This window comes from Platalea leucorodia (assembly GCF_965183815.1).
Source record: "Platalea leucorodia genome assembly, chromosome: 8".
In the NCBI taxonomy this organism is placed as follows: domain Eukaryota; kingdom Metazoa; phylum Chordata; class Aves; order Pelecaniformes; family Threskiornithidae; genus Platalea; species Platalea leucorodia.
In genome coordinates this window covers 52,436,269-52,463,955 of record NC_138830.1, presented here as the reverse complement: position 1 = coordinate 52,463,955, position 27,687 = coordinate 52,436,269, and the positions used below count along the sequence as shown (strand labels likewise).

Here is a 27,687-nt window from a genome sequence, read left to right as displayed (position 1 = left end):
CGTAGGAGGTTATGTAGGATTGAGAGCTGCTAATCCAAGCCAAGGAAGTCACGGATATATTGGCCAGGAATGGCCGCGCCTCGAATCCTGTGTTCAGTTTTGGGCCCCTCACTCCAAGAAGGGCATCGAGGTGCTGGAGCGTGGCCAGAGAGGGGCAACGCAGCTGGTGAAGGGTCTGGAGCACAAGGCTGGTGAGGAGGGGCTGGGGGAGCTGGGGTTCTTTAGCCTGGAGAAGAGGAGGCTGACGGGAGACCTTATCGCTCTCTACAGCTACCTGAAAGGAGGCTGTAGCCAGGTGGGGGGGTCGGTCGCTTCTCCCAAGTAAAAAGTGACAGGACAAGAGGAAACGGCCTCAAGTTGTGCCATGGCAGGTTTAGGTTGGATAGTAGGAAAAACTTCTTCACGGAAAGGGTTGTCCGGCACTGGAAGAGGCTGCCCGGGGAAGTGGTTGAGTCCCCATCCCCGGAGGTATTTAAATCTGGGGAGATGTGGTGCTTAGGGACATGGTTTAGAGGTGAACCTGGCAGTTAGGTTAACAGTTGGACTCAATGATCTCGGCGGTCTTTTCCAACCTTAATGATTCCAGAATTCTATGAATTAAGCACACCACACCGAGCTATGCTTCGTGGCTGGTACTCGGCCTCCAAAGCAGCGAGGTCAGATGTGCAAAGTCATTTAGCTGTCTAAATCCCCTTGGGTTCAAAGAGAAGCCGTGTCCTTCGGCAGCGAGGATGCTGCTCCTGGAGAGCGCTGCACTCCCTGAGCCTGCTCTGCCTTTAGGGATTTGCCTCCAAAGTTACTGATAAGGAAAAAGCACATTAGTGCAATCTGAGAGGAAGACCCTCTTTTTTTGTGCCTTCCAACAGAGAGCTTCATTCGATTGCTCAGCAATAAAATCTGCTTCCGTGGGTGTGCTGAGCAGGAGGTCCAGAAGCACTGAGCTGTGCCACGAAGTGGGCAGCAGCCAAGGCAGCAACGGGGCCTGTGCTCGAGGAGATGAGTCAGCTGAAAGGAAAGTGGTTTCTCCTTTTCTTGTTTGCCCTTCACATGCTGAATCTCTGGGGCAACGGACGTAACGCCCTGCCCCTTCCCCTGCGCCTGCGGAACAGCTCAAAGCGTGAGAAACACCCAGGCCCAGGGAAAGGAACCGGCACAGCCCTGTCTAGGTGTTTCCCATGTCTGTGTGCCCTCAAATGATGGAGCTTCTTGGCTCTGCCATGGACCTTCACCTCTGCGAGACCTGGCCAGGCTCCTGCCTCCGTCCCGCTGCTCTGCCCCCGCTGCCAGGCTGCTGCAAGGAGAAACCCACCCGGTCTGTGCAGTCTTCCACTAACGCGGGGACCAGGGACCGGTACAGCTTGCAAACAAACCCGATCCTGGGACAGTTTATTCTGACCATCTGTGTTGCTAGCTGCTGGTCCACACTCTAAGAAGCCCCTTTTCCTTCTGCAATCCCCTACAGGGTCAGCCGTTAGCATTTCATTTGCCTATAGGATGAGGGAGCCTCATGCGCCGTAAGGGACTCTTGCACGCATGCAGCCAAATACATACGACTGTGGGAAGACGGGGACCTCACTCTGTCTCTATGAAATACCTTGTGAACGTGCAGAATAGCTGGTTTTTGACTATAAATTGCTAGTTATAGAAAGCTGCACATATCGCATAACAAATAAAAAAGTGTCGGTGAGTTATTGTATTTTAAAAGCCTTAGCTGCAAAATAGCAGCACATACAAATAATCAGGACAACTGCAGCGATGAATGAATTTTTTACTTTGGGGATACACCTTGTAACTTGGGGAAAAAACAGCTGAACAGTTCTACTTCACAATTCTTGCTTTTTTTTATTTAATTGTAATTCACTCATATCACTTACTTAATTGTAAGTGCATAGTTGTAATGCTTCCATGATTTGTACATAAAGGAACATCAAGCATCATCTCAAAGGGCAAAGTGATTACATTGGAGTAATTTCTCATACTAAAAATCTTAACCTTTAGGTACCTGATTAAGATGCGTCGTTTCTCCTTATATCAATATAACGAGTCTCACCGCAAACACATCCTCAGTAGAACAGATATGTTTCAGAAGAATAATTCTGCACGTGTGTTTGAGTTCGGCCATGGTAATTAATGTGCAAGAACACTTGGCCAGCAGGAGCACTCTTGGGAGAGGAGCCTGTGTTCCCAGCAGTCTGCTGCTGGGTGGGAGCAAACAAAATGCACGGGAGAGCCTTTCAGTTCAAAGAAACAACGCCTTTTGGTTACGTCGCTGAGCGACCGGGAGTTGTGTAAAGTCTGAAACAAGGCCGAATTGGCCGCTAATATTTCTGATCATCGGTTTTAGGCCGTAAATAGCCCGTCCGTAAGTGTTCGCACAGTGCGGCACAGGCGTGGGACTGTCCGACTGCTGTGCGAGAGGGTGTTGTGAATGCCAGAGCAAGAACAGGCTTATAGCTTAACTGTAGCAAACTCGGCAGTGGATGTCTTTGTTTTTCTGGCTATTAAATTCCAAAAAGAATGCGGTATTCATTTAAGAAGTGGGTATGATTTTCGCCAGGTGACAGAGCAAAGTAATAAAGAAAGAGACCTACAGCTCCATCGCTCTGCCCTGCTACTCTGGGTGCCTTTGGAAAAGCTTTTAAGAGATGAAGGGAGTAGGGAATGGGCAGAGCCTGCTTCCAGCTAAGCGCAAACAGAAGGGGAGTGATTTGACTGAGCTAGGAAGAAATGATTCGTACCCAAACCAAAAAGAGACACAGGAGCAGCCGTGAAAATCAATTTCTTTTCCAGATCCATGCTAATGATGTGTTCTGCCTTACACGGGTGTCGATGGCAAGAGAGAGCTTAATCTTTAGCTGCTTGTCAGCAATAGGGGGAAGGATCGCATGTAATGCCACTGGATTGAGTTAGAATTGAGGCGGTGAGTTAAAGCATACACAACCTGCTTGTGTTGACGGGTACAAGTTTCTTGTCTAGTGTTACGTTGAATTTCTCTTTCAGTATTTTCTCAATTTCTTCATCTGCAAGGATTCTGCTTTCCACCAGATCCATATTATCCTTGTAATTGTACTTCACCTCGGTGAATTTCCACCCCACCAGAGCGCGGACGCCGTCGGTGGTCTGCAGGCTGCAGAAAGACTTGGTCACAAACAGCGAGTTCGGCGCTGTCTGCAGGTGGGTGTTGCAGGCTCTGAACTCTTCAATGTCTCGTGGCTGAAGGGTAAAGAGATAAATGCGACGGCAAACTTCTTTTTCCACGCTATGGGAAGTGGAGGCGCTTTGGTTGGGAACCCACTGCTTCCTTTTGACCTTCTCGAGGTACCAGGTCCCGCTCTCCTCGAGGAAGCGAAAGACCCCAGGAGTCTGCAGTTGGTCTGTCCCCGAAATCAGCTCCATGGGCTGCCACAGCTGGTAGACCATCCCAAACCCGCCGTCCACGATGTAGGATTTGCCGTCAAGCACCACTTTTAGCAGCAGGTGATCGATTTCCTCTGCATACGCGCCGTACTCCGGGACATACACTCTTGATGCCAGAAGGGTGACGTCGTAGCCGAGGGTTTTCAGGACCCAGGATAAAAGGTAGTTGTTTTCCATGCACCAGCCCCCGCGTTTCTTCCTCACTATCTTGTTGTACGTCGCTTGCAGGTCCAGCTCAATCCCTTCCCCGCAGTGGATGCTGAGGTTTTCAAAAGGCACCGCTCGGATGTGGTGCTGGAATATATCCGTCAAGATAGCCAGGTCCAGCTTATCATAGGAGCCCTGGTAAGAAATTCTGGCAAAATACTCCTTGATGTCCATGCTGCCTCTGAGAGAAGCGTGGAAAAAAAAATAATAGGTTGTGTCAGAAGTGTCGGAAGGATCTTCCCCATGCCTTCTAACGGGGTGCTCCTCAGTATGGGCAGCCTGCTCAGAAGAGGAGCGGGATTTGACTAATGGCCCTGTCAAAGGCAGCTGAGTGTGAGTATTAGCGCCAAGGGAAGCCAATGGGACACTGCTGATGAGCACAAATGTTATTTTTAATTGTTTCTTTTACAGCTGTGACGAGAGTCCCCAGCTGTGCTAAGCACATTTCAGTAGAGAGTTCCTGCCCAGCAAAGCTACAAATCTCCCTAGGAAGGAACAAAAACGGTAGAAGCACTGTTTCCCTGCTAGAAATTATAGGAACTCAGACTCTCCAGACCTCAACTGCTTTACTCGTGGTTTGACTCAGCAAAGCCAAAGCAGCAGACAAACCCTCCCACTCTTGCAGAGCAATCCAGAGCCTCCTCTGCAACCAAATCTGAAATAAATCTGCCCTGCTGTGGTATTTCCTTCATTATTTAGGCAGCCTGGCACGAGCTGGTCTCACCTGCTCCTGCTCTCCGTGCTGGCGGTAGCAGACATGACCTCAAGTGCAGAAGGGGTTTTTCAGGGCAGAAAAGGCTGTGGGAGGTTTTTTGCTGCATCTGCTGTGACCCACCTCCCCGCAGCACAGCTTAGCCCCCCGGCTCGGCTAATCCCAGCCCTATACCAGCAGCAGGAGGGAACCAAGGTTTGGCCCAAAACTATGTGTTTTCAGGGGCCCTCCCATTTTCTGACGTCATTTTTGGGATGCATTTGCTCTTTCAACTCGTAGTCTCGCCAGCGGTGGGTGGCTGCCCATGGGTGACAGGGAGCCGGCATCACCCTCCCATCCCAGCCGCAGCAGAAGGGCTCAGCCAGAGGCTGTGTTTCATGAGCACGGGGGCGGAAAGCAGCCCGAGCCCTCCCAGCCCTTGATGGTAAGGAAACAAGAAAGGAACTTTGATGTTGTGTGACAGGTACAAACACAGCCCCCACCCTCCCACCCCCCACGAAGGTCGGGGCTTTAACATGGCGATCACGGGCTTTTCACGTCTCATTTTGGCGCCTTTTGCGCTCTGCTGTGCCCCCAGGCCCGTGCACCTCTCGGCAGGGGGAGCAGGAGGAGCGGGGCCTCTCGGTCGCCAGGTGGGGCCCGCAGCCAGTGAGGCGCCTGGGCTCGGAGAAGCTTCTGGATCATGGCCAACGATGCCCACAGCGCAGATCCCACCCAGGGTATAAATGGGGAGCCGCCGGAGAGCCCCTTGGAGCGGTCTTCTCAGAGCAGCGGGTCTGTGTTCGAAACCTCTCCCCCTGGGTCGGGACGCCGCCTGAGGAAACTTCCCGGGATGGAGTGCCCTCACCTCCTGTGGGTGAGTGATTTTCTTCTGGGTATCCTTGAGTGAGCCCTCACCCCCCACCCCAGGGGTGAGCGATTGCATCCTCTGGGTACCCACGGGAGGCAGAGAGTTTCCCCCCTTTGTGAGTGCGTGAGTGCGTGAGTGTGTGCGCACATTGGATCATCATTGTCGTGTGTGTTGACGTGTAGTAACAACACCCCTCCCGACTGACACCTCGAACCTGTTACGTGTTAAATGTTCTCAGAGCGTTGATTGATTTCAGTTTACCCCTGTTTCTCATTGGTTTCTGTTGTGTGGTTTTGGTTGTTTTGTGCAATAAAGTTGTTTGAGTTTGTCCTCTGTTTCGGTTTGTTTTAGTGTACCTCCCTGACATTTATAACTGGCACAGCGAGCGGGGTGTCTGTCGATGGAGGGTTTGTTACGGTTGTGACCCTTCTCCCTTAGGAACGGAGTGGGCGAGGGAGAAGTGGCGTGAACGTGAGGCTGTTGTGGGGAGGACAGAGGAATGCCGTGGGAACAAGCGGGATGGCAGAGGCAAAGGGGCCGCGTGGGCCATACCGGGTGCCTGCTTGATGCAATCAAGGAAAAATCGTAAGAAAAAGTTCCGCTGTTCCAACAGGATTAAATTCTCAATCATCTGATGAAAAAAGGCACACACCAAATTGCACAAGAATTTTGGAAAGATACTTTCAGTATATAAACAAAGCAATGAAAATGAAAAAGTTCCATTTGGTGTAATACCCTGGCAGAAAGAGAGGGTGTCCCCATTTGGCTTCCCATGTTTCCTAACCTTTAGGATAGAAACTACAGAAATCTGGAACTATTGCCTCATGGCCACTACCATGTCTCCAACATCCAACAAGCAGGCGTGAATGATCCCACATCGGGTTAAGAGCATCAGGTTATTATTCAGGGGATTCTCTTTGTTCAGCTTGGGGCTCATTCCCAAGCTTTTCCCCAAAGCCCCAGAACTACAACTCTATTCCTTTATGAAAACGTGGCAGAAACTTCGTTCTTGCCGTGTGAGCTTTAAACCAGCGTCACCAGCAACGAGCTGTTTTTCCCTTTCTTTCTCCCTTTCTTTCACTTTGCCACAGCAGGCAAAACACATGTAGTAACTTTTACTTAAAGGGAAAATTGATAATTCATAAAACTGACAAACAGCAGGTTTGCAGAAAAGCTGCTAGACCATGCTGGCCTAAAAGTCACAGCAATTTCTTACTGTTTCTTTTACCACAACATGTAAGCAATTCTTTATTTATCCCACAGGTAATTTAACTGGAAGGTTTTACATTCATGGCTTCAGCTAACTGGGATTAACATCTCAGTGTGTCACCATTTTAGGCAGGCTTCCATGTGAAGTAGATTGTTGTTTTCTTAATCTCTTTGCTTTCCCTGTGGAGTTCAGACAGAGCTTTGACCCCGGCTGTTGAAAGGAAGGAAGAGTTAATTTTTCTAACCTAAGGGTCAGAGGAATTGATAATCACTAAGAATACATTACATACAAGGCGTATTCATCGCCTTTTGGGTTTTTTTACCATCTTTTACAAACCAAAGGCCTTAGTTTCAGCTCAAATTATTGGAAATATTTTGTCTTTGTGCCTCTGATCGCCTTTCCTTTCATTAGCAGAAAGAGACTGTCATTGGTACTGGCTGCGTGGCCAACGTGCTAAAGGTTCCCCATAACACTTCTAATCCACTGACTAATCTGGTATCTGCAAGGACTTCTTTTGCCTTTAATTGGGATTTCATTTGGCTTTTGTCCATGCAAGGATATTTGTTTTCCAGAACAATTCACAGTCTGCTAAGGGCTGTATTAACTTCCAAAAGGTCTGAGGGTTTCTTGCTCCTTCAAATCGGTCGCACGTTCCCTGGGAGGGTTTTCCCAAAATCCTTTGATGTAGATGAGATGGGAGAGGTTACCCTCCAGCGACTCTTCTCAGCTTTGGTCCAGCTGCTGCCCTCGGAGTGACCAGCAGCTTGAGCCAATGCCCGTGCCAGCACTCAAGCGAGTGCTGGGACCTTCTGAAAATCCCACCTCAAATACATAGGTGGAAATACCCCCGCCCCAGCAGGTGAGCACATCAGATGGCCTAATCTCTAGGCTTTAACCCCAGTTTTGACGCCAGCAGCACAACTCACTTGACTTAGTTGTGTCGCTCCGGATCTGCACTGGCACCAGGATTCAGACTGGCTAATGCAAAAGCACAGGAAAATGTAACAAAGTAGAGGACTATCCCAGGAAGGGAAGAAGAAATAAACATTTTCACTTCAAAAGGACCCAAAGAGGCTACGTGAAAAAGCAGTAATGGGCCTTTGATACTGCATTTTATGGGTTTTTTCCGTCCCTTTTGTAGGACAAGGGCACTCATCTCTGGCAGGATCTCCTTGGAAACGCTGGTTGTAGAAAGCCATTCCCTCCGCAGCAGACAGCGCACGTGTACGCTGGCAAGTTCGTCTTGTGGTCCTCTGCCTCCTTTTTCTTTCTATTCCCACTTTTAGCCATTTTGTGTAGCCAGCTGGAAACATCTTTTCCCTGTCATGCTGGCGAGCTGAACCTCTGTGACCGGGAGGGGCCCAAGCAGGTCCCTTAGCCTGGTGGGTCTGATATGCTCAAAATTGGCTTTCAAGCAAAAACTCATCAGCCCCTGCTCTGGGCCAGCAGCAGAAGACCTGAGGCCCTCCCTCTAACCTGTCTCCTGGGTCTGGGTGTCCCCAGCGCCCTGGCAAGAGTGCAGCGTATAACCAGCTCCCCTCTTCCAGCCATGACCAACCTCCCCGTTGAGACCCTCCGTGGGGGGCTGGCAGTGAGGCTTCAGGAAAACATACTTGGGGAAAGTCGCAGCCCGTGGCTCAGTTTCCCCAGTTGCCCTTTCTCTGGCCTCACCAAGTTAAAGCCTGTGGAGTAGAGACAGCCTCATCATGGCTGACAAAATGGGCTCTGATCTCAAGGAATACTTAAGAAGAGGCTCAAGTATAATAAAGCTCCAGGACAAAAGCATTGGCGTTAGGGAGCATTCACGTAAATCAGTGTTTATCCCCCGCCTCTCCGGACACAGCTTTTCTTCTTGGCACAACGCTTCCCCCTGCGCTAGCAACGGGGCTGCAGCAGCGAGCAAGCCCTCACCCGGGGGACAGCTTGCGTTCCAAAACCGGGCTGCCAACTATCTGAAGCCTCAGTCCAGATCTCCGCCTTCTTCAGTTTTGCCCTCACAGCGGCCAAGCTTCATTCAGCATTGGTGCATGTTTGCGGGAGCAGCGTGGTGGGTAGCGAGATTCAGACGTTAGTTCTGCCTGTCTGCAAGCGTCCCTGGGGGTTGCTGTGTCCTTTCATAATTAGGCTGAAGAGTTCTCCTCTGCTAAAATTGGTGAGAAGCTTCCAAGGTTGGATCCTCTTGCACATGCCTATACCATTTGTTTGATTTTAAGCTACACTGTGAGTCAGGAGCTGGGGTTTTCATACGCTCTGGCTCAGCATAAAGGGGTTAGTTTAAGTCTCGAGCGCTTGATCTTTGTCCTTGGACAACGTCCTTGCAATGCAACGCAGGCTGTCAGCCGTGGGGTTGCTGTCGTTTATACTTTGCTAATACGCCTACGGTGCTAAGCACATGGTATACAGACACAGAGGGGTGGGCTTTGCCAAACAGGCTGCCCCACAGCTGCAGGATGAAGGTAAAGATCAGACACTCGGCGCTTACCTCTCAGCCAGCGAGCTCAGGCTTTCCGCCCTGCTTTGCTCCAAAGCTCCCAGGAAGAGTTGTGCTGGGAACTGCTGCTCTTAAAGGTCCAGGCTGCCTTTACTGCCTGGCAGGGACAGCGTTAGCCTCCAGCAGAGCAGGAAAAGAGGGGAGAGAGTTTCCTCTTTTATACTTAGTTATATTCTGACGGTTTTATTGGTTTATTTGTATTGGCATGTGCGTAGAGAGCCTTGTCATGCAATTCATTGGGTTAGGTGCTGTACAGGGAGGCTGAAAATGATCCAGTCCCCCAACTGCTTACAATACTGAGTAGATTTAAACCTCCCACGTTACTGCTTGAGAAGAGAAGCCCTCCAGGAACGCAAAGGAGAAATACAGGGTGGGTATCGCAAGCACCTTTTGTAAGTGGTTATAACCCCGTCCCCAACCGCGCAGGCCACCCGGGTGCTTCAGTCTCTGGGGCACTGGATGGCTGTGCCCATGCTGAAGCAGAAAAGCAATGGTTCAAATTTTGATAAGGATTTGACATTGTTGACAGTCACGTGGCCTGGATCCCCGTAGGAGGTTATGTAGGATTGAGAGCTACTAATCCAAGCCAAGGAAGTCACGGATATATTGGCCAGGAATGGCCGCGCCTCGAATCCTGTGTTCAGTTTTGGGTCCCTCACTCCAAGAAGGGCATCGAGGTGCTGGAGCGTGGCCAGAGAGGGGCAACGCAGCTGGTGAAGGGTCTGGAGCACAAGGCTGGTGAGGAGGGGCTGGGGGAGCTGGGGTTCTTTAGCCTGGAGAAGAGGAGGCTGACGGGAGACCTTATCGCTCTCTACAGCTACCTGAAAGGAGGCTGTAGCCAGGTGGGGGGGTCGGTCGCTTCTCCCAAGTAAAAAGTGACAGGACAAGAGGAAACGGCCTCAAGTTGTGCCATGGCAGGTTTAGGTTGGATAGTAGGAAAAACTTCTTCACGGAAAGGGTTGTCCGGCACTGGAAGAGGCTGCCCGGGGAAGTGGTTGAGTCCCCATCCCCGGAGGTATTTAAATCTGGGGAGATGTGGTGCTTAGGGACATGGTTTAGAGGTGAACCTGGCAGTTAGGTTAACAGTTGGACTCGATGATCTCGGCGGTCTTTTCCAACCTTAATGATTCCAGAATTCTATGAATTAAGCACACCACACCGAGCTATGCTTCGTGGCTGGTACTCGGCCTCCAAAGCAGCGAGGTCAGATGTGCAAAGTCATTTAGCTGTCTAAATCCCCTTGGGTTCAAAGAGAAGCCGTGTCCTTCGGCAGCGAGGATGCTGCTCCTGGAGAGCGCTGCACTCCCTGAGCCTGCTCTGCCTTTAGGGATTTGCCTCCAAAGTTACTGATAAGGAAAAAGCACATTAGTGCAATCTGAGAGGAAGACCCTCTTTTTTTGCCCCTTCCAACAGAGAGCTTCATTCGATTGCTCAGCAATAAAATCTGCTTCCGTGGGTGTGCTGAGCAGGAGGTCCAGAAGCACTGAGCTGTGCCACGAAGTGGGCAGCAGCCAAGGCAGCGACGGGGCCCGTGCTCGAGGAGATGAGTCAGCTGAAAGGAAAGCGGTTTCTCCTTTTCTTGTTTGCCCTTCACATGCTGAATCTCTGGGGCAACGGACGTAACGCCCTGCCCCTTCCCCTGCGCCTGCGGAACAGCTCAAAGCGTGAGAAACACCCAGGCCCAGGGAAAGGAACCGGCACAGCCCTGTCTAGGTGTTTCCCATGTCTGTGTGCCCTCAAATGATGGAGCTTCTTGGCTCTGCCATGGACCTTCACCTCTGCGAGACCTGGCCAGGCTCCTGCCTCCGTCCCGCTGCTCTGCCCCCGCTGCCAGGCTGCTGCAAGGAGAAACCCACCCGGTCTGTGCAGTCTTCCACTAACGCGGGGACCAGGGACCGGTACAGCTTGCAAACAAACCAGATCCTGGGACAGTTTATTCTGACCATCTGTGTTGCTAGCTGCTGGTCCACACTCTAAGAAGCCCCTTTTCCTTCTGCAATCCCCTACAGGGTCAGCCGTTAGCATTTCATTTGCCTATAGGATGAGGGAGCCTCATGGCGCCGTAAGGGACTCTTGCACGCATGCAGCCAAATACATACGACTGTGGGAAGACGGGGACCTCACTCTGTCTCTATGAAATCCCTTGTGAACGTGCAGAATAGCTGGTTTTTGACTATAAATTGCTAGTTATAGAAAGCTGCACATATCGCATAACAAATAAAAAAGCATCGGTGAGTTATTGTATTTTAAAAGCCTTAGCTGCAAAATAGCAGCACATACAAATAATCAGGACAACTGCAGCGATGAATGAATTTTTTACTTTGGGGATACACCTTGTAACTTGGGGAAAAAACAGCTGAACAGTTCTACTTCACAATTCTTGCTTTTTTTTATTTAATTGTAATTCACTCATATCACTTACTTAATTGTAAGTGCATAGTTGTAATGCTTCCATGATTTGTACATAAAGGAACATCAAGCATCATCTCAAAGGGCAAAGTGATTACATTGGAGTAATTTCTCATACTAAAAATCTTAACCTTTAGGTACCTGATTAAGATGCGTCGTTTCTCCTTATATCAATATAACGAGTCTCACCGCAAACACATCCTCAGTAGAACAGATATGTTTCAGAAGAATAATTCTGCACGTGTGTTTGAGTTCGGCCATGGTAATTAATGTGCAAGAACACTTGGCCAGCAGGAGCACTCTTGGGAGAGGAGCCTGTGTTCCCAGCAGTCTGCTGCTGGGTGGGAGCAAACAAAATGCACGGGAGAGCCTTTCAGTTCAAAGAAACAACGCCTTTTGGTTACGTCGCTGAGCGACCGGGAGTTGTGTAAAGTCTGAAACAAGGCCGAATTGGCCGCTAATATTTCTGATCATCGGTTTTAGGCCGTAAATAGCCCGTCCGTAAGTGTTCGCACAGTGCGGCACAGGCGTGGGACTGTCCGACTGCTGTGCGAGAGGGTGTTGTGAATGCCAGAGCAAGAACAGGCTTATAGCTTAACTGTAGCAAACTCGGCAGTGGATGTCTTTGTTTTTCTGGCTATTAAATTCCAAAAAGAATGCGGTATTCATTTAAGAAGTGGGTATGATTTTCGCCAGGTGACAGAGCAAAGTAATAAAGAAAGAGACCTACAGCTCCATCGCTCTGCCCTGCTACTCTGGGTGCCTTTGGAAAAGCTTTTAAGAGATGAAGGGAGTAGGGAATGGGCAGAGCCTGCTTCCAGCTAAGCGCAAACAGAAGGGGAGTGATTTGACTGAGCTAGGAAGAAATGATTCGTACCCAAACCAAAAAGAGACACAGGAGCAGTTGTGAAAATCAATTTCTTTTCCAGATCCATGCTAATGATGTGTTCTGCCTTACACGGGTGTCGATGGCAAGAGAGAGCTTAATCTTTAGCTGCTTGTCAGCAATAGGGGGAAGGATCGCATGTAATGCCACTGGATTGAGTTAGAATTGAGGCGGTGAGTTAAAGCATACACAACCTGCTTGTGTTGACGGGTACAAGTTTCTTGTCTAGTGTTACGTTGAATTTCTCTTTCAGTATTTTCTCAATTTCTTCATCTGCAAGGATTCTGCTTTCCACCAGATCCATATTATCCTTGTAATTGTACTTCACCTCGGTGAATTTCCACCCCACCAGAGCGCGGACGCCGTCGGTGGTCTGCAGGCTGCAGAAAGACTTGGTCACAAACAGCGAGTTCGGCGCTGTCTGCAGGTGGGTGTTGCAGGCTCTGAACTCTTCAATGTCTCGTGGCTGAAGGGTAAAGAGATAAATGCGACGGCAAACTTCTTTTTCCACGTTATGGGAAGTGGAGGCGCTTTGGTTGGGAACCCACTGCTTCCTTTTGACCTTCTCGAGGTACCAGGTCCCGCTCTCCTCGAGGAAGCGAAAGACCCCAGGAGTCTGCAGTTGGTCTGTCCCCGAAATCAGCTCCATGGGCTGCCACAGCTGGTAGACCATCCCAAACCCGCCGTCCACGATGTAGGATTTGCCGTCAAGCACCACTTTTAGCAGCAGGTGATCGATTTCCTCTGCATACGCGCCGTACTCCGGGACATACACTCTTGATGCCAGAAGGGTGACGTCGTAGCCGAGGGTTTTCAGGACCCAGGATAAAAGGTAGTTGTTTTCCATGCACCAGCCCCCGCGTTTCTTCCTCACTATCTTGTTGTACGTCGCTTGCAGGTCCAGCTCAATCCCTTCCCCGCAGTGGATGCTGAGGTTTTCAAAAGGCACCGCTCGGATGTGGTGCTGGAATATATCCGTCAAGATAGCCAGGTCCAGCTTATCATAGGAGCCCTGGTAAGAAATTCTGGCAAAATACTCCTTGATGTCCATGCTGCCTCTGAGAGAAGCGTGGAAAAAAAAATAATAGGTTGTGTCAGAAGTGACGGAAGGATCTTCCCCATGCCTTCTAACAGGGTGCTCCTCAGTATGGGCAGCCTGCTCAGAAGAGGAGCGGGATTTGACTAATGGCCCTGTCAAAGGCAGCTGAGTGTGAGTATTAGCGCCAAGGGAAGCCAATGGGACACTGCTGATGAGCACAAATGTTATTTTTAATTGTTTCTTTTACAGCTGTGACGAGAGTCCCCAGCTGTGCTAAGCACATTTCAGTAGAGAGTTCCTGCCCAGCAAAGCTACAAATCTCCCTAGGAAGGAACAAAAACGGTAGAAGCACTGTTTCCCTGCTAGAAATTATAGGAACTCAGACTCTCCAGACCTCAACTGCTTTACTCGTGGTTTGACTCAGCAAAGCCAAAGCAGCAGACAAACCCTCCCACTCTTGCAGAGCAATCCAGAGCCTCCTCTGCAACCAAATCTGAAATAAATCTGCCCTGCTGTGGTATTTCCTTCATTATTTAGGCAGCCTGGCACGAGCTGGTCTCACCTGCTCCTGCTCTCCGTGCTGGCGGTAGCAGACGTGACCTCGAGTGCAGAAGGGGTTTTTCAGGGCAGAAAAGGCTGTGGGAGGTTTTTTGCTGCATCTGCTGTGACCCACCTCCCCGCAGCACAGCTTAGCCCCCCGGCTCGGCTAATCCCAGCCCTATACCAGCAGCAGGAGGGAACCAAGGTTTGGCCCAAAACTATGTGTTTTCAGGGGCCCTCCCATTTTCTGACGTCATTTTTGGGATGCATTTGCTCTTTCAACTCGTAGTCTCGCCAGCGGTGGGTGGCTGCCCATGGGTGACAGGGAGCCGGCATCACCCTCCCATCCCAGCCGCAGCAGAAGGGCTCAGCCAGAGGCTGTGTTTCATGAGCACGGGGGCGGAAAGCAGCCCGAGCCCTCCCAGCCCTTGACGGTAAGGAAACAAGAAAGGAACTTTGATGTAGCCAAATGCTTTTGTACTTCCTCCCCAGGCACCGTTAAATTTCAGACATCTCTGAGTACAGAGCGATGATGTTCAGATTATTGACCCGAGAGGCCCCAAAATGTTCTCAAGTTCCTGTGTATGATTCTTAAGAAAAAATCATAAGAAAAGGTCCAACTGTTCCAACAGGATTAAATTCTCAATCATCTGATGAAAAAAGGCACACACCAAATTGCACAAGAATTTTGGAAAGATACTTTCAGTATATAAACAAAGCAATGAAAATGAAAAAGTTCCGTGGCAGAAAGAGAGGGTGTCCCCATTTGGCTTCCCATGTTTCCTAACCTTTAGGATAGAAACTACAGAAATCTGGAACTATTGCCTCATGGCCACTACCATGTCTCCGACATCCAACAAGCAGGCGTGAATGATCCCACATCGGGTTAAGAGCATCAGGTTATTATTCAGGGGATTCTCTTTGTTCAGCTTGGGGCTCATTCCCAAGCTTTTCCCCAAAGCCCCAGAACTACAACTCTATTCCTTTATGAAAACGTGGCAGAAACTTCGTTCTTGCTGTGTGAACTTTAAACCAGCGTCACCAGCAGCGAGCTGTTTTTCCCTTTCTTTCTCCCTTTCTTTCACTTTGCCACAGCAGGCAAAACACATGTAGTAACTTTTACTTAAAGGGAAAACATTGTTGTGGGGTTTTTTCTGTCTGTCTGTCCATCTCTTGCGGGTGCTTATAAGGCCCTTTCAACTGTGGTATCTGAAATAAGTCAGATGGCACCAGTGCCTGATCTGCTTGAGGCTGATAACTGATTAACAGCGTATCTATTACACCAAGCAGCTGAGCGTTCCCCTCTCTGTCTTTACACCATTTTCTGCTGTATTTTGTCTTCAAACAGATTTAACTTCCTGGTTAGGGAGCGCCCAGCTGCCAAGATTCGGGGTTTAAAAATAAGGCTTACCTGGAAATCAGTTCAACTGCCAATGTATCTCCGGGCTGTGGAGGGGATGGTTTCAGGCTAAAGCAAGTGGTGTGGCTGGCTGTCCTTTACCTAGCGCAGACAGGGCTTGAGGACTGTTCAGCTTCTCTTCAGGGGAAGGTCTTTTCCCTCAACTTGCTTTCAGATTGCAAAAGCTGAAAGAAAAAAAACAGAAGGGTGGAGCATGAGATCTGTAGTGAGCAAGCAAAACCAACAGCACTGATTCAACACGCATGCAAAACCTGGTTTTTATTACAGCAGAGGCTGCCTCGCATTTTCATTCATTTCATGCTTTCTGCAGGGGCTAGCTTGGGCTGTGACAAAAAGGGTATTTTTTTTGTTTCAGTAGCTAGCTGAATGCACTCGGGTAATACATATATTTTTTTTTCCCCAGGTATAAGATTACTATTTGTTTGGAAATGTGGGGAAGAAATCTTGCATGCATTCAGTCTGAAGGCTTTGGCACTGTTTCTGAAAAACAGCAAGATTTCAGCACAGTAACAGGCACCTGTAGCCCCCTTGCCCCAATCAGAACAAACAAGAACTTCAGCACAGCCTTTGCTTAATTTGCTCTCTATGATTTACGCGCATTTTTTTATTACAGTAAATTTCATAGAATGTAAGAAAGCACTGGGACAGCAGTGTGTCGTCTTTGGTTTTTGCCCACAAGTAGCACCTGAGGATGTTGTGGTGGTGAAGATGCTATTGGCAAAGTGACAACTATAGAGTGCTAACACAGAGGGAGCTCCATCCTTTCGGTGTGTTTCATACTGCTTTTGTATCTGCAAATTTTGCTTGTATTTTGCCAAGATAAGTCTTATTAATTCTCTCATATATACAGCTGGATTCTCTCCTGTTAGTTCCCCGACAGTAGTTCCAGTCCTTTCCATTTACTATCAATGGCAAGCTTCATTCAAACACTGATTTATTGGAATAATTAGCAGAGCTAATAAATCAGACCAAACAGAGATGTCTGTGGTAACCCATTACGCAGCTCCACTCCCATATCAAAATGTGGCTCTTTATCATCCCATCAGTGGCCGGTGTTTGACCCCACAAGCAAGAACCAATGCCCAGGCTGAGAAGCAATGAAGGGAATGGATTACCTGCCCTCGTCGGGCTCCTCTGGGCAGATCCAATTTGGTACAAACAGAAAGTTCATATGCCTGGGTGGATCTTGCTGTACATGGAATAATCCCTTCTCTTCCCACAGGCTGAGCCCCTCATTTTGACAAAGAGAAGCCAAAATCTGAGCAGGCAGACCCACAGTCCTGGTGGGCACTGTACCAAAAAGAAGCCCATGGACCCGTCACTGTGCGATGTGCAAGGAGACCTGGCTGTGCTCCTTGCCTGGAGTCATTTGGGACCACAGATGGTGCCAGAAGTGGACACTTGCTGGGCTCACTTGGTCAAATGTTGGCTGGGAATCTGTTCCAGCTAACTTTGGGGTCCCATTAAGACACAAGTGTTTTCTGACCAAGTAGGAGCAAAACCCATTTCTCCTGGTAAATTGATACTCAGCTTTTGTCAACCCCTCTCCCTATAACATAGCTCTGATATTGAATATTTTCTTCCCGAGTCTTTCAAATTCTCATCCCAACTCACTATCCTATGCCATCATTCCTGCACCACTCTCCTTTTTCTTCCCATCTTGCACATTTTGCTCCTCAAGCCATTAAAACCACGAGATCTCATTCTCCCCAAGCTCTCATTCTCTCTTGGGCGTGCCCAAGGCCGTCAGAAGGCAAAGCTCACTCAATGAGTGCTAAAGGTAAGAAAAGGCTGATCTTGACCTAGGAGCCTTGCCAGAGTCTGTTTGCATTTCAGCTCTGTGCCAGATCATTGGGGCTAATTTCAGGCGTAGTGGGGCAATAAACTGCAATCACAGCTGCTGGGTAATGTGGCCGCAATGTGCCTGCACCCATCCCCAAAAGCAGCAAAGGGCAAAGCTCAGCTCGGGCCAGCTGGGTTGTGGGGAGCGTGACTGCAGGGTGAAGGTGCAAACGGGAGTGTCCTTAGAAAGGGCATTGCTGTCCACCTGGGCACGGTGACGCAGTTTCCCAACCTTGGCAGGAGCTGAAGCTGACTGAGCTTTTTCCAGAAGACCATCAATGTAATTGCACTCGCTTTTATTTATTTATAAATTTAAACTGCCAACAGCATTTAATTTATTACTGAAATCCTTCTCTCATCCTAACTCTGCTGAGAGGCTGCATCAAATAGCCCTCCCGTCCCACTTTAAGAGAGTACTATATGCTGCAATATTTGCCCAGGGAAATAAAAGCATAGGGTGCCCTGTTTGGGGTAATAGTCAAGTGTCTGCTCACTGTTAAACAGCTCCTCTTTATAATGACCTCTGTGACGGGCTGTATAACAATCAAGGTATATATTATATTGTATTATATTATGCATATTATGCTTAATATACAAACTCTATGGTAGTCTACTTAACTAGATGGTCTTGGTGGGGAGGAGAGAAGAGACGCTTTTAAGGTAATAAAACAATTGAGGTGTTTTAAATGGAATCAGTATAAAATCTTAAATTCTTACACAAGGTCAGATACTCCCATCCTGCTGAGCTCTGAGTCACTGGAAAAGGAAATGCTGCATACCCTGAGCCATGTTCACCCTGGTTGCACACCCCAGATGTCTCTAGCCTTTCATTTCCAAAGGGAATTTGGAATATTCACAGCCTATAAACATACTCATAATGGCAGAACTCCCTCATGCTTTATATACATTGCCTTCCTTATGTAATTATAGATATCAAATAGCTGTGGCTACATATCTTTTTGGATTTGTATCCACAGCATCCATCACATGCAGTTTTGGTGGTGTCCACCCTACCGGCCGAAGGATGAGCCTGCAACTACAGCAGCAACTTTTGCCCATGAGGCTACAGAAGGGAGTAGCTGTGCTAGATATTGCTTGGGTTTTTTTCAGTGAGGAAGACATCAAATCTCAATTTTAGTGTTTCTACTGTCTAAGGCACCTTTCTGAGGGATGGTGAGTGTCAAAAATTATCTTCTCTGCTTATCTTTACCCTGCCAATATGAGGTTTTTCACACAAGCCAACACCAAGGGTGTTAATGCAGACCGAGGAGACCACTTTGGTCTGTACGGCCTTCCAGTCCTGAGGGTTTCAGCATAAATCTCTTATGTGTAAGTGGTGGTAATTCAGTTAAATTCCATTACAAGGGGAACAATCGGCTTTTCTACATGAATGGCTTTATCTCATAGAGGGTTTGAAGCAAAAAAACATTTTAAGTCAATATTTTGATGAAAAACATGCCTGTGCATCTGGCTATTATTTTCCCATGAATCATGACAGTTGCAGTGGGACACATTGGGGCAGGATCCTTGTCAAAGTGTGGTCACAGCACCACGGGAACACCCTATAGCTGCTTCTGCCACCCCAGCGTGAGGCTCCGGGGTGCATATTAGGAAGGAGAAGTTGTCTTCCATTTCACAAGTAATGATCACACCCTCAACATGCTATTACTGTCTCCATCTTGTGGGCCACTTCTCCTGGAGATGCCAGCAGTGTTGTCAAACTATGAAAACTTTGAGGAGAAAGTCCTGCAGATTTGAAAGCAGAGAGTCGTGCTGGTTTCTCTGAACCCTCTGATAGCGGGGTCTGCGAGGGCTGGCGAGCGGCTAGGGAGGTTCCAAGCCACAGTAGCAGCATCTTTGCTGGCATCTGGTGACAAGGAGTGGTGGAGAGCACTGAAGAGGAGGATGAAGAAGACAAGGAAAGCAAGATGGTGTGTGTACATGAAAGCTGGTAGCTGGAGAAAGGGCTGGAGCAGAAGCCAGCAGCCCGGTTAACAGCCTGGGAGCTTTCTGTATCCGATTGTGTGCCTTGCCCAGGGCTGCTGCAGCCAGTGAATTCTTTACCAAACCTTTTGGGTAACTCAGGTTTTCACAGCAGCTCTTTGGTCAGCTTTACCCCATCCCCACTAGACCCTTCATGAGAGAAATGCTGTCCTACCTGGGCTCACATACTTTTCCTGTTGCCCACTGGGTACGTTGACAATCTCCATGGCCACAGACTCCTCTGGTTTTACCTTCTGAAGGGTCTGGTTCAAGACAAGCTGATCAGCAGTTAGCAGTGGTGTCCTCCGGGGTCTGGGGTGTGCAGGTACTGATCCTGGAAGCAAAACAAACCAAAATTCACTCTGCCACACTCGGACACATTTTTCTCATGTGGCACTTGGATGTGCCGATAAGGCAGCACCATGAGGTCAACTTGTATGGGTTGGCAAGGAGGGGAGTCCCCTGTCCTGGGCAGGGAAGGGAGCTCATGCAAAGGGTCAGCAGACCCCAGCCCTTTCCATGCTGAGTGTTTGGAGCCATGCACATCCGCAAGACACAGCTGCAGTTTGCACTCCTTTCTGCCATGTCTGATTTTCCCCTTCCTCAGCTCCAACAAGCACTACCCAAAATGCTCCTTGCCAGACCGGAGCTAAGACAGCACCAGTAGGGTCACATGTAAGTGGTTTCAAACAAGAAATTCAGCGTGGCAGGAACAGGATCAGAAACCAACTCTCCTCCCTGGGGCCCAGGGGCAGAGCCAGCGGCTCCCTCCCCAGCCCAGGGTACCTCTGGCTGCAGCTGCCCCCCAGCAGCCGTGGGGCTGCCCCAACCAGGGCACCCTCCTGGCAAGCAGGAGGTGGCTGCGTGATTCGTCCCCACCATGAATGTCAGCAAATGGTGTTGGTGGTTTTTTTTCCCCTTCCTGAAAGTTCAAACCACTGCGTTATCACACAGCGTCCCTGCTTCCTGCAATGCCTGGCAGACCGGGTCCGTCCCACCACAGGGCACAGGGCTTCGGCTCCCTCCCAAAATCATCAGGGAGCTAGGGATTGTTGCTCGGCAGCCTCCCAGGGAGCTCAGACATCCAGCATTTGCTTGTGCCTGAGATTTTACTTTTGCAACTTAACTTTGCAAGAAGTGCATGACCTCCCTCCCTCTCTCTCTGCATCTGACCATTGCACACACTGCCGCAAAAATATTCCAGTGCTTCCCAAATCAGTATGTAATATGCACCCAGAGCACCTTTGGAGACCCAGGACATTAATCTTTCTCTCTTCATTTCAATGTCCTATCTAGAAATTGGATATATTCTGTGTTACTGGCTTTTTGTGCAGATAAATGCTTCCATGATTAACCAGTTAATAATTGCCATCATGTTATGCTGTCATTGCCAAAGGGAAGTATGACAGTGTAGTATGTAATGGGGCATTGGCATTGCTGGCTGGACCCTGAGACAGTTTCACTTCATGCTTTCTAACGACAGCTGTCCATCACACTGTCAAAAGCCTCCTTTGGACATTTTCCAAATGGGAAAAATTGGAAATTTGGAAAAATTTGGGGCTGAAGTGATGTTACTGAGGTGCAGCCAGGCAAAATGGGCATCCATGGCAGAGCCCACAAAGAAAGCAGATGGTCTATGGGGAAATACTCAGTTGCTAAGGACCAGTTTATAATTCTCTTTAATTTCACCACATTTTCACCGTTATCGGTAGCTGCTCGGTAATTGCAGGGCAATGAATTTTCCTATGCAGGGACAGAAAGGCCTCATTTGAAAACAAAGATTTTATGCTGATCTAGTCCAAAAATCAACATAAGACATCCCGTTAAAATTAATTAGCTGATCATTTGTAAAAATTCTGTACCATTGCTAAACTGTTGTGGTTTAACCCCAGCAACCACACAGCTGCTCACTCGCTCCCCCGCAGTGGGAAGGAGGAGAGAATTGGAAGGGTAAAAGTGAGAAAGCTTGTGGGTTGAGATAACAGTTTAATAATTGATATAAAATATTATAATAATTATTATAATAATAATAATTTTAAAAGTGTAATGAAAAGGAAAACAACCTGAGAGAGAGGGGAGCAAAACTCAGGAAAAACAAGTGATGCAACCGCTCACCACCTGCCGACAGACCCCCAGCCCGTCCCCGAGCAGCAATCACTGCCCCCCAGCCAGCTTCCCCAGTTTCTATATTGGGCATGACACCATACGGTATGGAGTAGCCCTTTGGCCAGGCTGGGTCACCTGTCCTGGCTGTGCCCCCTTCCAGCTTCTTGGGCACCAGGCAGAGCATGGGAAGCTGGAAATTCCTTGACTTAGTATAAACACTGCTTAGCGACAACTAAATCAGTGTTTTATCACATTATGCTTATGCTAAGTCCAAAACACAGCACTATACCAGCTGCTAGGAAGAAAATTAACTCTATCCCAGCCAAAACCAGGACACTAAACAAATACATAAAACAGCCTACGATCTGGGCACACATAATGCCACCCATTTAGGTATGACCTGCATGCGCAAAGAGGATTCACAAGCCAACAGTTTCTGTCATCATCAGGCACATAAATGCCTGGGTATTGAAACCTGTGTAGCATATGCAAAAAATATTGTTGCAAGATACTTTAAGAGGAAAAGATTCCCAGCTAATCAATAGGTGCACTGACTAGAGGAGAGTTATATATGTGTATGAATATAGTGGGGAAAAATGAAAGCTCACTCGGCCCTCTGAAATTCCTTTGGTGAGCTGACATTTGGGATAGCAGAGAGGTACTGGTGAAACACTTGCAATATTTCTGCAACTGCGATATGGAGCAACAGAAAGAACATCTCAAAGGGAAATATTCCTTTATTTTCCTAAATGGAAAATATCTTGGCTTTATAATTTATATGTTCTCCATATAGGGATCTAATTTATATTACTGGGTGATTTATATATTTATATATTTATATATTTATATATTTATATATTTATATATTTATATATACACACACACACACATATATTAGCTCTGAAAAAACAATCTTTCTACATATGCCTAAATGCAGCAGCAGTCACCATTTATATGCAGTTATTCTTGCAATGAACCTACCAAGCCCCATCCTCAGCAGGGTTAAATTGTCCTTATTCTACCGACACCATGGAGCAATGCTACTTGCTTTCACCTGGCTTTGAGCCGGCTCCTCCAAAAAGCTGCTCCAAAAGAAAGATGTTTTTTCAGTGAAAAAGCTCTCATTGACTTCAGTGGGAATTTGGATCAGCCCTAATGCAGGCAATCAGCCTGGAAACATGGGAAGCAGGAACAATTACATGAGTTCTGTTATTCTCATTACGCAGATTTTTTTTTTTTTTTTGGAGGTAGGTAGGAGGGAAACCTTTTATCTCAGTGAAGAGTAAGAAAGAAACAGAGTACAGCGACAGCAAAGGAAAAAAAAAACAACTGCACCTTCAGAAAACACATATTCATTACAACGGACTAACATGCATCACAGAAATAATATATATGTTTGCAATGACAATGTACTCCCTCCACCCCACTGCTGAATCAGGAGTGCAACTGGGGAAAAGAAAGGAGAGATGCTGTGGTTTCAGAATGCTCCCCAAGGCTTACCTTTATTGGGGTTTTTTTGGCTGTGGGGAGGAGAGGCTGGAAGATGTGGGAAGATTCAGAAGCAAGATGATGGTCCTGAGGGACTCTTCATTGATTCTCGGCAATAAATAGCCCCACCACAAATATTATCGGTGTCAGGCATGTCCATGGAGCTGGGTGTTTACAGAGTGAAAGGTTTTTCCCGGTGTAAAAGCCAAAGGCGGTAGAGCAAGGGTTTCTGTGGCAACCCGGATTCTGGAGCTCTTGGCTTTCCCAGCTGCTACACACTCACTGGGGACACTGGTGTGACTTCCAAGCGGCACTGCAGGGATTCACGGACACGTAAAGGGCCTTTCCACATGTTTTTTCCGCCTCCCCATGCACCCACAGCTGGTATATACACCACAAAGTAATGTGCACCACATATAGGTGTATGGAAAAGAAGAGAGACAAAATATTCACACCTGGAGCAGGAGGGGAGCAAATGGAGCTGGGAGAAATCACCTGTGGTTTTGCCAGCTGGCACCCTACCCGCTGCTGTACCCGAGGAGGGATGGAAGGAGGAACACAGCCCTCCGGGGGTTTGGGAGGGGCTGAAAGCTGGGAAGCAGATTTTAAATACAGTCAGTGGAGGGAGTTGTATTCTGGAGAGCAGAGGGGAGAAAGAAATTCACTATTGACAAGGTAAATTGCTGTAGCTGGTGGGATCTAAAATCACATCTACTTCTCCATTGCTTGGTTGGGAACTGAGTGAATCTTGTAAAAAAAAATTTCAAGTTACTGAATCTAATCGTCTTCCAGGAATCCAGCTATGCCAAGCAGCAGCTCTTTCCCAAAACCCAGCTCTACTCCTGCTGTGCTGCCCCAGGGCTGATACTCACAATATTTTTTTTTTTTTTTTCCAGCAAGGACCAGTTTGATCCTTGATCATCTGAACTGGTGAATGGCCTTTGCTGTGGGATGATGAACCTGATTAAAGTGACACCGACCCCATGCATTTTCATCCCATAAGGTAAAAGGCAACTAATTTCCATGCAACAGCGATGGTATTTTCTTTTCCTTGTCACACCATTGCAAATTGATGCTACATCCAGGTCAGAGTTTCTTCTCAGGCAGACACTGAGGATGCCGTCATGCTGGAAGATTGTCATCCGCCTTTCCAAACCTTTATTTAATAGGAGCTGTGGTATGAACTTCTGGTGAAATAGTCCTTGAAAAGTAACCACCTGCTTTTTAAGCAGCTGGAGGCACATCTCTGCTGCTCCCCTATTTAAAATAAATAGACCTATCATGGAGAAAAGCCTACAGTTCAGCCACACACCGCGAAGTCCCACTGAGACCAAACCCAATGCTAAATTTGTCGATTCACACTAATGCTATTTTTAATTGCTTTCTCGGCAGTTGTGCTCAGAGCCTGCCTAGCGCTGGGCACTGCGCCTCGTGTTCCATCGCAGCTCCTGCCCAGCGCAGCTTGCGATCCCCCCAGGCCAGAGCAAACGGAGACAAATGTAATGTTGACAATTATAGTGTTGTCACTGGGGCTGGAGAGCGGGACCCTGAACCCGGGCAGGTGAGGGAGGAAAGTGCCTTCAACTCAGGATAGCGTTCTGCTAAAATATCAGAGTTGTGCAAACCCTTTGGGAAATTTCTGAGACGTAGCAGGACTCAGCAACCGGCCGGGTGAGCAAAGCAGCTGCAATGCCCTTTTTCCTCCGATTTCCAGCTTTCCTGAGAGGCACCAGGTGCTCCCCAGCCCTGCAGAGAAGATGGGGTGAGCAGGTCTGTAAACCCTTCAGAAAGCGAGCCCCATCCCCTTCATCACCCATGAAAGCCCTAAGCGACCTCACCAAAAGCAATCGCCGGTCCTCTCTCAGCTGTCTTTTGCCAGGTCCTTACCCACTTTGCAATTATTCTTCTAATTCCTGCCTATGCCAGCGTAGCTAATAATTTTCCAAATAGTGTTGTATTGAAAGCTGTACTGAAATGCAGCACCTGAAGTCCAATTACACATTTCTTCCATCTAGAAAAATCACTTACCTAATCATAGAAACCCAGCAGTTAATTTGGGCTACCATTTTTAATAAACCTGTTCTGTTGTTATTGCTCACAGCAGTCAGAGGCAGCCGTAGCATCTGATGTGCCTGAATCTGTCTCTCCCTTATGCATGTATCCGAGGCATATTCTCCAGCAGTATCTGAAATCATAGGGTGGGAATGTACATTCTGCTTTCAGCTAGTAATTGAGAGACTAAGCCTACCTGGCTGCTAGGGAGTCAAGGGAAGGGCTCAGAAATTGGATGGGAGCTTCCTTCTCAACTTTTATTGAAGCAGCTCTTGAATGTTTCATCATAAGAAAATTTGACTGCATATTTATATGGCCACAAAGATACCTGGTTTAAAACCACAAAATCAATTCACCAACTGCATCAGTAATCTCTCTCTGTTGTTACTCCAGCTAACCCGGCTGATTTGGTTTCCATCGCTTTGCACAATGAAGACATGAACAGGCAATGCTCGGCCCCATCCTCGTCAGAGAAGGAGTTTCTCTTAATCATTTGCTCAGTAACAAACCATTTGCTCATACCTAAGGCTTCAGCTACAGCAGGGTACGTCAGCAGGACAGCAGAATTTAAGCCCAGCCTGACCAAGTGGGCATGACTGTGGTCAGACTGCCCATCTGATATTCAAAACCAGAAGAAAAATGCTTTTTTTTTTAAAAACTATATAATCAGTCAATCAGTGACCTGGAATAGAAAGTACTCAATCTAAACATCACAAAACCAGTAAGTTCCTACTGTTGCCAAATCAAACCCAAATCCCGTTTTGTTTCAAGATGCAAACCTGAATTGTAGCTTTGATGCCCAATTGGTATTCTCTCTTTATTTGTTTTTTCCTTCATTGTTGGTCTGACGTGCAGGCAGAGCTGCTGCAGCACCGCGTATTCCTACCATGAAATAGGGTTCATTTTGCTTTCCTCTCCCTGGGGACTAGCACGTACTTTTCAAAGCTGCACATCATTTTATTAGTTCTATTCCCAGTCTCCAAAATGTCGAGCTTCTTTTATATGAATGCGCTGCAATTTAGTAACTCAGCAAACTCAGCAAACTCCACTGAAACCGTGAGAAACACAGACCTAGCAAAGATCCCTGCAGAAACCCACCCACAGCCCTTCCCCAGCGCTGCACTTGGCTCTCTGTCATCCCTGCAGCACTTTAATTCACACAATCTACCCTCATTTGCAACCCACCTCTTTCCCTGGCCTCTATTAATGGTCTGATTTTGTGTGTTATGTGTGTATAATGCTGTCTAACAATAAATGTTTTATTTTTTAACTGGTAGCAACTTTGTGAAATATTTATGATCACTAGATGTCACTGTAATTTTACTCTGTCTCCAGCTCTATGAACTGACAGGATTCCTGGGCTCTAATAAGCTTGCTTTAAAATCCTTTTGAAGAATTTATTAGTGATCAGAAAAATACCCAGCCGCTGTCCTGATTAAGGGTTTCCTGGGGTGGGAAGGCAGAACCACCCTCGCTCCGGGCTATGGCTGAGTTTTTATGGGCAGTTGTTAGGCCGTGGCAGTGTGAATAATGCAAAACCATGCAACTTTGGAGCCAAGAACTCACACGTGTGTGAGTACATATCATGCGTGGCTGCACACACAGGTTTCTGCTCAACACATGAAAGTCCTGTTAATTTTATGCTGAGTTATTAAATCCCTCTGGTGCATGCATGCAGCAAAATGTGTGCGCAGACACGCACCGCCCCGGGCTGTGTGTGGTTCACCGGGGCTGGTGCATCTATAAGGCCACTGTTCAACTGCAGATTTCCCTGTAGCTTTAATGACCAAATGCCCTTAAAATTTTGTTGTTGTTCTTTAATAATGCCCCCACTTCTCTCCCAAACACACAGCCCAAATTCCTTCACCATCATCTGAGCGCTCCCACCTCCTTCCTTTTCATCCAATCATCCCATTCCTACTGTAACTTCAGTTAATCACACAGATTTTAGGATTCAGAAATCTCTATAGAAGAATCTTGCCTCTTTCCCTTGCCTTGAAATATTTTACAGAATATATTTCTTCAAGGCCAACTCAAATCCACACTCCCTATTTCCTGCACTGTTGATTTCTCCGTTGTACTCAGCCTTTGGGATATGACAATTTAAATATTATAGACCACACTCCTGCATAGGCACACATGGGATTTCTTTTTTTTTAATTGGAAAAAATTCACGACTGAAATTAGTGGAAAGGCCCGGTTAAAAATCATTTGTCTCCATCCAACAACATTATCCTGCTCAGCAGAATATGTCTTCATTCTGTACTCCGGGTCCCACTGGGGAATATGCCAAAAGCAGGCCTTTCAAGAAAAATCAGTTATTGGGTGTGCAGCGCGGAGGCTCCTAACACAGCGCTGGCAGCTGAGCCCGAGGAACCAAAGCTCTTTGCTGGCATCTTTTGGTGAGCAAGGAGAAAGGACCGAGGGCCACAGCTGCCTCCATGTCCCTGCAGTGGCAAGGGATGGATGGCAGAACCTGGCCGTGTCCGAGGGAGCGTTGCAGGCAGGGAAAATAAGATCTGCTGTGAAGCAGTTACACAGAGCCACAACGGTACAAGGGATGCCGGGGTGATGTGCGCTGGGTAGAAACTAATTGCAATATCTGCAGCAACATATTTCCCTTTGAACTAGTCCACATTGACTTTGTAGTGGTCTAGTCTGGTGGCCGCAGGTTTTTAAAGGCTCATGGGGGCCTGCTGCTCCTGCAAATGGTAGCAAGAGGTGGGCTGTCCGGGCAGGGAGTAATGCCACAAATGAAAGACACCTTCTGGCTTGCTGCTTTCACCCAAATTATACAGCCTGTCCACCTCTATTAATCCCAACATCTCAGCTGCTCTAATACATTACATTCTGGTATCGACACCATCTTGCTTTTGCTGAGCCTTTCTATTCAGGATTCATTGAAAAGAGCCTAAATGAGCAATAATGCTTCTGGACAAGCATTTTCTTTTTCTGTGGAGCCACCAGAGGAGCTTTGTTGGTTCCCATGAGGTCAAACGTCTTTCATCTTCTGTGCCAGCCATGGCCTAAAAAGT

General features: G+C 47.8%; 2 protein-coding genes across 2 annotated transcripts; both read right to left on the bottom strand.

Annotated features, from left to right (window-relative positions):
• Positions 1–2,783: 2,783 nt before the first annotated feature.
• On the bottom strand, positions 2,784–3,869 carry LOC309594610 (arylamine N-acetyltransferase, pineal gland isozyme NAT-3-like; the record flags this gene model as incomplete). Its single annotated transcript, XM_082320781.1, is given in 2 exon segments — positions 2,784–3,825; positions 3,828–3,869. Coding segments are annotated over 2 exon segments (942 nt in total). The 3' UTR covers positions 2,784–2,925.
• A 7,586-nt stretch (positions 3,870–11,455) lies between these two features.
• On the bottom strand, positions 11,456–15,312 carry LOC309594613 (arylamine N-acetyltransferase, pineal gland isozyme NAT-3-like). The gene is made up of 2 exons (XM_082320785.1): positions 15,173–15,312; positions 11,456–13,240 (listed from the first exon to the last, which is right to left on the bottom strand). The coding sequence occupies exon 2, from the start codon at positions 13,231–13,233 to the stop codon at positions 12,361–12,363; it is 873 nt and encodes a 290-aa protein (XP_082176911.1). The 5' UTR covers positions 13,234–13,240; positions 15,173–15,312; the 3' UTR covers positions 11,456–12,360.
• Positions 15,313–27,687: the final 12,375 nt, after the last annotated feature.